Raw genomic sequence first — 12849 nt, forward strand, 5'->3', positions numbered from 1 at the left:
TTAGAATTCCATTTCATCGAACATCAGGTTTTAAAAAATCATTCCAGTATGTAGGCATTCATATGTGGAACAGGTTACCGGATTACATTAAAAATAGTTCACCAAAGAAATTTATTGCATATGTTAAAGAAATTCTTCTTGATTCTCAACTAACATAGGCATTTTAAGAAATTCACGCCATCAAATTTTTATTAAAAATATAATTTAATTATTTTTATTTAATTGCAACCATATTATTTTTGAATTCTTACTTTTTAAATCAACACTGGTCTTGTTGATCTTGCAGGCATAAAAATAAAATTTTAAATGGTTCATTTTGGAATATCTATTCATTTTTGCGTCGTGTTGCCCTGGTTTTCCAGCCTCGGCTCGTGTTTTTTGCCGCCCTTCCTCCTCTCTGTCTATTGCACAGATGGTACCTATATTAATGTAATTGATATAGTAAATTATTACACTATATTTTTTTTTGTTTTTATCTTTTATATGTTTTTAGGGTTTAATGACTTATTTTCTTAATAATTATAATTGGGAAAGTCTTTATTCTTCTTTTAGTTGTAATTAGGTTAGTATGTTTTAACGGTCTGAGCAGCACATGCGCGCTAGCTCGTGTATGTGTTATCGGTTGTTTTTATAATCGCAGTTCAGTTCGCATTACTCTTAGCATTGTGTAAATTCTTGTAATAAAAAAATGTAATTTTCTATGTACAATGTTTAAGTGGTAATAAAAGTCTTTTGAATTTTGAATTTGAATTTGAATTATCTAACAATTCGTAGACGTGTTAAATACGGTTCCTCAACTATAAGTCTAGGAGAACTGGAGCGATGGATATTAAATCATACAGCAGTTCCCGAGGACATACACCAAGTATTTGTACTTTCTTATTATATATTCGAGAATGAACCAATGTCCTTTCGCTTTGCATTGTCTACAAAACATTTACTGGGGTTAGCAGAACGTCATGCAAATATTATCCATGCTGATGCAACGTACAAGTTGATTTGGCAAGGGTTCCCGGTATTAGTTGTAGGAAATACAGATAAACGTAGAAAATTTCATCCGATATGTCTAGGAGTTTCGACAAACGAGCGTTAGGAAGATTTTACCATGTTATTTAATAGTTTAAAAGAACAGGTTTTGTTTGTATACGGACATTCTCTACAACCGTCGGTATTAGTTTTGTGATGCCGCAAAGAGCATCCAAAATGCTTTTACAGAAGTCTTTGGTCCTGAACCCATTGTGAGAATGTATTGGGCATATGCAAAAACAAAAATGCAAACCAGGGTTAAACAAGCTTGCTCAGAAAAAACGCCCGAAAGAATATATTACAAGACATTGATGCTTTACAGTCCGTTACTTCTCCTGAACATTTTACTAGCGCATCACAGCTTTTTATGAGGAAACGGAAAACCCAAACTAATTTTATTAAATACTTCAAAGAAGAGTGGTTAACTCAAAATCGCAATTGGTACCTAGGTGCTGCCCCAGGATCACCAGCCACAAACAACGCACTGGAATCGTTTAATAGAACCATAAAAGATAGCAATACATTACGCGAAAGATTTCCTTTGTCTCGTTTTTTGGTTATCGCATCGGAGATCGTTAACGAATGAACCTGCAAAACTACAGAGGAGTCCTTTTCAATTACTACGCTTATTAAACTTCCTGATTGGACAAAAGCATATCAATGGGCAAAATTAGACAAAAAAATAAAGGTGTTAGATGCTGACACGAAGAACAATGTCTATATAGTACCAGGAGGTCAAGTATTGGATGTTCAGGCTGAAAAACCTTGGGAAACTTTTGATGAATTCAAAGAATTTTGTTTTTCCACTTGGAGAGTAACAATTCCCAAAGAAAAAGATGATTGGATGAATGGTAGCTGCAATTGTCCAAAGTTTTTAAGATGTTTATGTGCAAACATCTTCTGGGCATAGCGATTAGATTAAAATATACAGTTCCGCCTGTAGAGGCAAAAAATATCCATATTGGACAAAAAAGAAAGCGTGGACGTCCATCAAAATCCAAACCTGCTTTGGTAATTCAGTGATGTTTTTAATGTATTGAAGTCTTATTAATAATTTGTTTAATGTTCACTCTTTTTTGTTTTGTGGTTCAAATACTGTTTTAAAAATGGCATTTTTTGTTCTTTTTGTTTTATAAATAGAAGACAATAAAGTATATTTGTGATGCCTATTTTTGTTTTATTTTATGCTCACTAGCTTTTGTCATATTATAAAGTATGAAGTTCAAACAGTTTTTAGAAGCTTTATTATTTAAATAGCTATCCAGATTAGTATAAAACAGTTGACAATATTAACTTTATTAGATGCTAAAGATAAGATGCTCAATAAGTATTTTTGTTGCTCCACCCTGTTTTTAAACGTGCTAAAAAGTATAAAAACTGATGTTCGATTAAATACTACCCCATCAATAATAACTATGGAGAGGTGTTCGCCTAAACCCGTAGTGCTGCAGCTTATTAACTAATTATTGATTAAATATTATTAAAAAATTGTTGCTGTCAAGTGATCCTTGTTTAGAGAAGGATAATATAGTATGGGGAAAAAGTCTTTTATATTTAAACAGAAGCTTTTTTTAACCAATCTTTCAATGATTTTAAATAACATGGGAAGGAGTGCCATTAGACGAATATTCAAAACTTCTGATCTTAATCACTTCCTTTATGTAACTGAATAACAATTATTTATTATTCTGCGAAGCTAGTAAAAGTAGAATTTCAGTTTAAATGTAATTAATTTAATAGAATATTAATGGATTTAAATTGCATTTATTTCTCACACAGAAAAACAAATAAAAAACATGAATTTTGACTAAGGAAATGTCAAATTTATAAAAATTATGTTGTTTAAAAAATTACTACATTTCCCTTGAGAAATTAACAAAATTCGAGCTTCCCCTTGTAAAAGATAATGAATTTACTTAAAAAAATGTCATATCAAAGATTTTTAATTTTACCTTAAAATTTAATAAATTGGTCCTAAATAAGTAAAAATTTCACTTGAATGTTCTCTTAAAAAATATAACGGATTTACTTGTTGAAACAAAATGAATAACGTACTAAAATTTCGCTCAAAAAATTGAGAAAGTTAATTACAAAATTTTAAGAAATATATAAGTTTTGTTTTGTAAAAAAATGTCTAAACATTTACTTAAAAATCGAATATTTATTTATTTCGATTTCCATATTATTTTTTTTTTGTTGAAAAACTTTTCTAATTAAAAACAACTATAAAATAACACCGGCGCATAAAGTTTTCCGGAAAAAACGAATTTATTTTATCTGCCGACTCTGTTTCGGAATTTTTTAAATTTTATGAATGTTTTGTGCACAAAACTCGCTAATCAGCTTTATGCAACTTTTAGGAACGGCAGTTCCAAACTCAAAACACTCTATAAAACTTCATTTGATATACAGGGTGTCTCACGACGAATAGACGCGATCGATATTTCGGAAACTAATTTTTCAAAAATTTTGAAAATTTGGCAACATGGCACTGTCGAGGGGGGCTACACAACTAAAATATTTTGACAGTTGTGACGTTTCCGGTTATACCGGAAGTAGGTGTCAACTTCGTTATTTTAAATGGAACACCCTGTATATTTTTACTTTTTTGGCTTTTACGTGAAATTCTAAGTATATTTTGTGTATAATGTCCTATACCTAAGTGTAACCGTTTTTGACATATTTTTAATTTCATGTGAAAAACTATGTTTATAAGCCCTAACATAATTACCGATTACTCCCTTTTAGTACCTTTATTTATTGGTTAGTTTTGGTTTTATTTTAGAGGAAGGACCACTTTAAAAGACTATTTTAAAATTTGGCTAAAAAAAAGATACAGGGTGGTCAAAAACTAGCATTAAAAATTAAAATGAAAAAATCATTAAAAGTCAATTTTTTTAAATGGAAACCCCCTATTTTTATAATTTTTTCATAAAGATAATTAAAAATAAGGTTAACTTTGTATAAGGTTATCTAGTCCAAAAATTGATAGTTTCCGAAATATTGGCAGTTTAAATTTGGCCTAATATTAAAAGCCGTATAATAACACGGCTCAAGGATTGTTGATTAGTTGGGCATGACGGTTGTCATAGTAACCGCTAGAAGCGGCAGTAAGATAATGGATTATAACAGAAATGTACACTTTTTAATTAAATTACACTTTTACGAAGAAAACTTAAATAGCAAGTAACTTATAAATTTAATGCATATAATCCATTGTCTTACTGCCGCTTCTAGCGGTTACTATGACAACCGTCATGCCCAACTAATCAACAATCCTTGAGCCGTGTTATTATACGGCTTTTAATATTAGGCCAAATTTAAACTGCCAATATTTCGGAAACTATCAATTTTTGGACTAGATAACCTTATACAAAGTTAACCTTATTTTTAATTATCTTTATGAAAAAATTATAAAAATAGGGGGTTTCCATTTAAAAAAATTGACTTTTAATGATTTTTTCATTTTAATTTTTAATGCTAGTTTTTGACCACCCTGTATCTTTTTTTTAGCCAAATTTTAAAATAGTCTTTTAAAGTGGTCCTTCCTCTAAAATAAAACCAAAACTAACCAATAAATAAAAGCTACTAAAAGGGAGTAATCGGTAATTATGTTAGGGCTTATAAACATAGTTTTTCACATGAAATTAAAAATATGTCAAAAACGGTTACACTTAGGTATAGGACATTATACACAAAATATACTTAGAATTTCACGTAAAAGCCAAAAAAGTAAAAATATACAGGATGTTCCATTTAAAATAACGAAGTTGACACCTACTTCCGGTATAACCGGAAACGTCACAACTGTCAAAATATTTTAGTTGTGTAGCCCCCATCGACTCTGCCATGTTGCCAAATTTTCAAAATTTTTGAAAAATTAGTTTCCGAAATATCGATCGCGTCTATTCGTCGTGAGACACCCTGTATAGTCGACAATAAAGCTTGCGCGAGATTTTCATGCAAATGGTTTATAATATATAAATGCCGGAAAAATTATAATTTAAAAAAACAACGATTTTACAAAATATTCTAATAGAGGGAAACTATTTAAAAAATTATTAAATGATTCGAAAACTCCTTATGATTAATCGAACTCGAAACAAAATATTAATTACTATATACCTAATGTCGGTTCCCGCAATTAATTCCCAAATACCACACAGGAGTATTTCAACAACTCGTCCATTATCTCTTTGACCGGTTTTAGTTCCCAAGACAGTCATCCATCAAAACGTACTTGGACGGACTAATTTCAACCGGATAAAAAGAAATTAAGTTATAAAGCGCGTTAAATCCAGAATAAATTTGCCCAAATTCGGCAAATATTGATACACCTATTTTCTGGATTACAAACGGGGATTTTTAGATGTGCGTTCTCATTTAAATTTAAGATCGGGGGCTTTGATACGTGAAAATTTAATATTTAAAATCGGGTTTACTATAGCGTCACACGCAAAAGGGATTTATTTTTTTTTTAATATAGATGTTTGGAATATGTTCACAATAAAGTGACTATCTTTTATAATGAATTTAATAAGTAAACTAGAATAGAGAAAAAGCTAAATGCGCAACCCTAACGGATTTTTCGCAATAAAACGCCAGAGTCGCCCATTTAAAGTGTAACAAAGGGCTGATGGCGAGGCTTTACTGTTATTGTCCAAAGAGGGGCCTTTTAAAGTAAAATGCAGAACAAGCCAGACATGAAAGTATCGAATTAAATTGGGTTAGTACGGGGTAAATGGAAATTTGCAGATTTCAGAGGACGTTAAGCTAGTTAGCAAAGGCCTATTAAAATTTCCTTTTTTGGATGAACACCGAAAGGAACTTCAATGGGAAAAAAGTATAACGGGATTGAATTATCTGTAATTATGAAATTTTGCCTTGGAACTTATGACCTGTATTCAGTGCTATTGAAATTTAGTGATAGAGTGATAAAAAATTGATACATTTATGTTAAATTTTATTATTGTCATTGGCTTTTTAACTTGATAAGGGACGATGGCCCTTCTTGAGATAAAGTGCAAATACGCACATGAAGCCTTATTTACCAGTAATGGTATAGAAAACCTGCAAAACATGCATTTCAGTCTAAGCAATTTAAGATAATTTAATCAAATAATACTTTTTTATATAATTAGTTAAATTACATTAGGAAAATACAATTTCCAGAAGACTTGTGCAAAAAAGTGAAAAATAATTTTTTAGACACAATATTTTGTTAAAGAAGGGACGGAGGCTTAAATTTATGAAATTATTAGAACATAATTGACTGAAAAAAAATCATCTATATAACTTATATACAGTGCTTTCATTTCAAAACGATCCACCCTTAATAACTTTCTAAAAAAAAAAAAAAAACGCGTTAAATTAGATATACAGGGGGACGTTTAATTATGCATTTACTGAAGTTCTGTCGATCACCTCCTCACCTCACTTTATTATGTCAAATGGGAACCCCCATCGTGTGACACATTATAGTAAGGAGCGTAAAATTCTCTATTCAACGGTACCAAAAAAAATGAAATCGGTAAATGTGTAAGCAAATAGTTAGCGAAAATGTCTAGAAATAATGAATATTTTATTTACGCCAAACTTTGGTATGTCAAATGGCTACCCCATGGTGTGATACATTATTTTATAGGGCATTCATTATGCTATCAATGGTTGTAAAAAAAATAAAATTGATTGACCAAGAAGCATTTAAAGTGTAAATCGGTAGGGTAGAAAAACAAAAATTAATTAGTTTAACAAATTTATTTTATTAAATGTTCAAAATGCGCGCCGTTATTAGCAAGACAATAAAAAAGCCTATTTTCAAACTCCTTCTGCCCGCTAATTTCTCTGCATTCTTGAAATATTCTATTTTTTAAATTCTCAGTACTCTCAGGTGGGGTTTTATAAACTTTGCTTTTTAAGTAGCCCCAAAGGAAAAAGTCTAGTGGGATTAGGTCCGGAGACCGCGCAGACCATTCGATTGCACCACGTCTGCCAATCCACTTTTCTCGAAAATTTTCATTAAGCCACTCTCGAACTATCAAAGTGTAGTGCGCGGGAGCTTCATCCTGCTGAAAATGTATATTATTTTCATTCAATAATATACAGTGGCGGCCAGCAAATTAAAAACGATACAATTTTTAATATTTTATGCTAAAATCATACGGTATATTTTCTATTTGCACATAAATGTTTTTATCACTTCATGTTAAGCTTGCACATGCATAAATATTTGGATTTGAAACAGGTTTGGAATCTGATATTTTAACAATTTAGAAATACCTTGGACAGCTAAATAAAAACGATTCATCTTTTGTTTTTTTTTTTATCAATTTTTGTCGAATATGAATGTGTAGCATTTATTTATCATTTAGTTGGTGTCTCACTTAAGTAATACAAGGTCAATATAAAACAAACGTTATGGGTAAAAAAAAGAGTTGTGACCCTGAAAAAAGACAAGTAATTTTAAATTTGATTCAAGAAGGGCATTCATACAGTAAAGTTGCAGCAATGCTAAAATGTTCCAAATTTATGGTTCATAATGCTATTAAACATTATAAAACTCACGGCACGGTTAGAAATGTACCTAGGAAGAAAAGGCCTAGAATAACAACCGCAAGAGAGGATAAAATTATGGTACGTTTAGCAAAAAAGTCGTCCCATTTAACAGCAGTAGATATCAGACGTAAAATGTATGCACAAAACGATCCGAAGCCATCAGTAAGAACAATTCGCCGCCTACTTAATAAGTTTCAACTATTTGGAAGAGTTTCCCGAAAGAAGACACTTGTCTCAAAGAAGAATCGTAAAGACCGATTGCAGTTCGCACGCGATCATTTGAGTTGGACCCTTACCCAATGGAAAAATATACTTTGGTCGGATGAAGCAAAACTTAATCGCATCGGATCGGATGGTCGTACTTACGTACGAAGACCACCTGGTGAGGAATTAAATCCAAGATTCACAAAATTAACTGTTGAACATGGAGGTGGTTCAATCATGATGTGGGGCTGCATGTCATGGTATGGAGTTGGACCAATTTATAAAATAGATGGAATTATGGATCAGGAGAAATACAAATCTATATTAGAAAATGTGATGGTTCCATATGCAGAAGAAAAATTACCTATTACCTGGAAATTTCAACAGGATAATGACCCCAAGCATACAGCACGATCAGTAAAAAGGTGGTTTGAACAAAACGTCGTTGATGTAATTGAATGGCCCTCGTGTAGTCCAGACCTCAACCCGATAGAGAATCTGTGGAATGATCTTAAAAGTCTCATAAGCCTTATTAATGATATTAGAATTAAAGAAGACAAAAAACAGATAACTTGCTTAACCCTACTTGATTTTAGTAAAGCATTCGACACCATTTATCATAAATTACTATTAGCTAAATTACACTATTTTGGGTTGTCCACAAATGCCATTATATTTTTCCAATCTTATCTTGAGGATCGGTCTCACTGCGTTCGGGTAATCAAAAAGTCAAATTATGAGTTCTCCAACTTCTCGCCTCTTACCATGGGTGTTCCACAAAGATCCATATTAGGACCGTTGCTGTTTTCTCTCTATGTGGCTGATATGGAAAAGTGTCTTCAAAATTCAAAACTCCAACAGTATGCTGACGATTCCCAGGTATATATTGCTTTTGATACTCCAGGTCTGCATGAGGCGCAAAATAAAATAAATACTGATCTACAGAGCTTGGCCGTGTTTACTGAGAATCATAACTTAAAACTTAACGCATCAAAATCGTGTGTAATGTTTGTAACACATAACAAGAGTCAGCTGCAAGAGGTTTCAAACAGATTTAAAGTAGTTGTTAAAGGCGAGTCTGTTCCAGTTGTAACTGAAAAACGTAATTTAGGTGTAGTTATTGATTCAAATCTTAACTTTACTTCCCATATTAAAGTCAAACTTCAAGCCGCCTACATCATATTAAAGGGCCTTTATCAGTAAAATATTGGCTGTGTGATACACTAGTTCTTTCATTACTTAACTATGGGGATATTGTATACGGCGATTCTTTAACTAAATACTTATCAAACAAAATACAAAAACTTCAGAATAGTTGCATGAGATATTCATTTAATATTGCCTCTAGAAACCGCATAACTCCATATTTAAATTCTAATTTAATTCTGAATATGAGCAATAGAAGGAAAGTCCATATGTTTAATTTAATTTATAAAATAATGAAAACCGGACAGCCTGCAAATTTAAGAAATTTATTTTTTAATCAAGATATTCCTTATAATACAAGAAATCCCCATTTGCTTAGAATTCCTTTACATAGAACAGCAACCTTTAAAAAATCTTTTTTATATATGGGCATTCGGATGTGGAATGAACTACCTATTTATATAAAGGAATGTTCGCCTAAAAAATTTATTATAAACTTAAAAAAAATATCTCTTAAACACGCAAATTATGGTAACCTAATGTGACCGTATTTTATAAAATGGTATTTTTGTTTTAATTAATGTTCTGCACACCTGATCTTGCTAATTGCAAATATTTACATTAAAATTAAATTCTCACTCGCCTGTTATCTACCCTTCGTGCTCGCCCCTATACCGTTCTCGCTCGTCTTTGGATTCTTTTGTTTTTTTTTGTTTTTCTTTTTGCCCAGCTTCATAGCCACTCGCTAGATCATTGTAAAATGCACATATTGTCCCTTTTGATTCTGGTATGGACCTTATTGTAAATATATAATATTACGTTTTTTAGAAAATAGTTTATTTAGGAACACGGGTTGTACAGCACATGTACAAGTAATCTATGTACTTGCATGTGTACCGGTTTTTTTTAATAAAAATCGCGTTGCACTCCGATTACCAAACAAATTGTTGTAATTTGAATTATTTGTATATTCATGGAATTTTGTTTCGTATATTCTGTAATAATGTTTAATAATTTTGAATGGTAATAAAAGTATTTTTTTTTTTTTTTTTTTTTTTTTTTTTTTTTTTTAAGAATAATTCAGCCAAAGCAATTTAAAAACATGGACGAACTAGTGGAAGGTGTTCAAGAAGCTTGGTATTCCATCCCAATTACTCGCTGTCAAACTTTAATAGAATCTATGCAAAGAAGATGTCTAGCAATAAAAGAAGCTAAAGGATATCCTACCAAATACTGATTTTTTTGGTGTAAAATTAAAATACTGAATTCGTTTTTAATTTGTTGTCCATTAATTTTGTAAAAATTTTTTTTTCCTAGATTTTTGAATAGATTACTATTGATTTATGGTAGAATGTGTTTAATATGTCTAACCCTTATAAATAAATATCATTCGTAAAACTGCATAAAATGGTTTTCCAAAAAAATTAAATTTTGTGTCGTTTTTAATTAGCTGGCCGCCACTGTAGCTCCATGTTGATCTACTTGATTTTCCATAGATTGGACGATGGAAGGGTATATTGCATTTTCTAAAAGATTTAAATAAATTTCGCCAGTCAAATTTTCTTCCAAAAAAAATGGCCCGATTATTTCATTCCCATAAATTCCTGCCCAAACATTAATTTTTTGGGGATATTGGGTATGGCCTTTCCGAAAAACATGCGGATTTTCATTATCCCAGTATCTACAGTTATGTCTATTCACCAGGCCATTTAAAAAAAAGGTCGATTCGTCACTGAAGCAAATGTTCTTCAATAAGTGGGAATCGTCGTAAATTCACTGGCACATCACCTCACAAAATTGAATTCTCCTATTAAAATCATCTTCTCCGAGTTCATGAAGAAAATGAATTTTATAAGGAAAGAACTTTTTTTTTTTAAACTTTATGTACGGAACCAGTGGAAATATTTGTTAGTTTTACGGCCTTTGGTATAGACAAAGTTGGATCCATAGCAAATTGTCCTAGTACTTTAACTTGGCATGCTTCATCGACAACTCTATTTTCAAATTTTTTTTTATTGCAAATCGATCCCGTCTCTTCAAATTCGTATCAATTCTAATGCGTATTTATGGCTCACGTTTTTATATTGATACCTTTCATTAAATGCTCTCGCGGTTCTGCGAGCACACCAATCTTGAGCTCCATAAAGAAAAATTATTACTATTCTTTCGGCTAGCGTATACACCATTTTATTAACTTACTGTTTTAACTAAAACTGAAAAAGTGCACGCGTCAAACTGACAGTTTTAACAATAATAAATCGCGTGCTTTTTAAACGCCTTAAGGTATTGCAGTGTTTTTTTGTACCTATTAGGTAGGTTTCGCAAAAAATATAAGTGAAATAAATACACATACAACATTATAAGACTGCAAGGATTTTTGCAAAAAATTTGAAGACACTCTTTTTTCTCGCAAATAACGGTACACATTCTTTACTTAAAAAAATAAATAATTTGCTTGAACTAAATGTACTGTTTGTTACCACACATTTTAACTTCTAAATTGCTTGTATTTTTTTTTTTTTTTGATGATCTATTTTAAGAATTTTAAAATGATGTAGGTACCGCACTAAAAGTATTCATTTAAAATACCAAAATTTGGCGTAAATAAAATATTCATTATTTCTAGACATTTTCGCTAACTATTTGCTTACACATTTACCGATTTCATTTTTTTTGGTTCCGTTAAATAGAGAATTTTACGCTCCTTACTATGATGTATCACACGATGGGGGTTCCCATTTGACATATTAAAGTGAGGTTAGCTGGAGGTGAGGAGGTGATTGACAGAACTTCAGTAAATGCATAATTAAACGTCCCCCTGTATATCTAATTTGACGTGCTTTTTTTTTTTTTTTTTTTTTTTTGAAATGAAAGCACTGTATACAAACCATTTTTTTAAAGACATGATTGAAGAATATGGTCCCTTTATTTTGGTCAGCTGCTATATAAGTATAGCTCATATTAAAAATAAAAGAAATAAAAATTCCGCAGCATAAAACTCGACTGCATAACCGAGCGATTAAACTGCATATAATTTCTGAAAACAAATTATATTTCCCGAATCCTTTTTTTTCACCCCTCTATTTCGACGGTATATTTCATTATGTGATTGATCGGCATCGAAAAAAATGATTGATGGCTACCGACGATCGACTGGTGTTTGCACACCGGATTTTATTTAATCGTTTTAAATTGTCTATTTGTTTCGCAACGGTGCGGCATTCGTTTTATAGCGAATGAAATTTTATTTAAAAATCAATTAACTTACATTTAACGTCTAAATACACGGAATTACTTTCACCATCTCCTTCTTGGTTATGTCCTACGCAAGTGTAATGGCCGGATCTGCTACTGGTGATGGATTGAAGCACTAAACTTTGATTGCTCACTATTGTACCGGCTGCTAGGTTATTGTAAAGCTGTTTACCCTAAAAAATACATATTTCTTTAATAATTTTTTAAAAACTTGTCAACTTTGTGGAAAACGTTGAAATAGATATCAATTTGAAGGGTTTTTATACGAATTTTCAGTATTTTCCTTTTTGAATTATGAACAATTTATAACAATTTTTGGGGAACAAAAACCTAATTTCTTAACAATTTTTCAATACTTTCAAAAATGCTAAACTAGGCATCCAATCAAATCAAGTAAAGTATCTGTATGCAAATTTTCAAATGTCTGTGTCAATTATTGTTTAGTATAGAAAAAGAAATTCTGATAAACATTTAAATATTTTAGCAACTTTTTTAGAGTTTGTAAGTTTTTAGGAAATCTGTAAAACAGGTATCCACCTAAGCAACATAACATTTATTATTATCGCTGTATATATATTTGTTCAACGATTTTTTGGTAAATTTTTGGTTTTGGTATATTTATTAACCGTATATGGTCAAGGTATATCTGCAGAATATACATAG

General features: G+C 31.2%; 1 protein-coding gene across 3 annotated transcripts in view; it reads right to left on the reverse strand.

The window, feature by feature from the left end:
- LOC126739500 (nephrin) overlaps positions 1-12849 on the reverse strand; it is an 835262-nt gene that overhangs the window by 73960 nt on the left and 748453 nt on the right. For all 3 annotated transcript variants that reach the window (XM_050445213.1, XM_050445211.1, XM_050445210.1), the window contains exon 9: positions 12200-12359. In XM_050445213.1, coding sequence (XP_050301170.1) covers positions 12200-12359 — 160 coding nt within the window. The remainder of the gene's footprint in view (positions 1-12199; positions 12360-12849) is intronic.

This window comes from Anthonomus grandis, chromosome 8, assembly GCF_022605725.1.
Source record: "Anthonomus grandis grandis chromosome 8, icAntGran1.3, whole genome shotgun sequence".
NCBI classification, from domain to species: domain Eukaryota; kingdom Metazoa; phylum Arthropoda; class Insecta; order Coleoptera; family Curculionidae; genus Anthonomus; species Anthonomus grandis.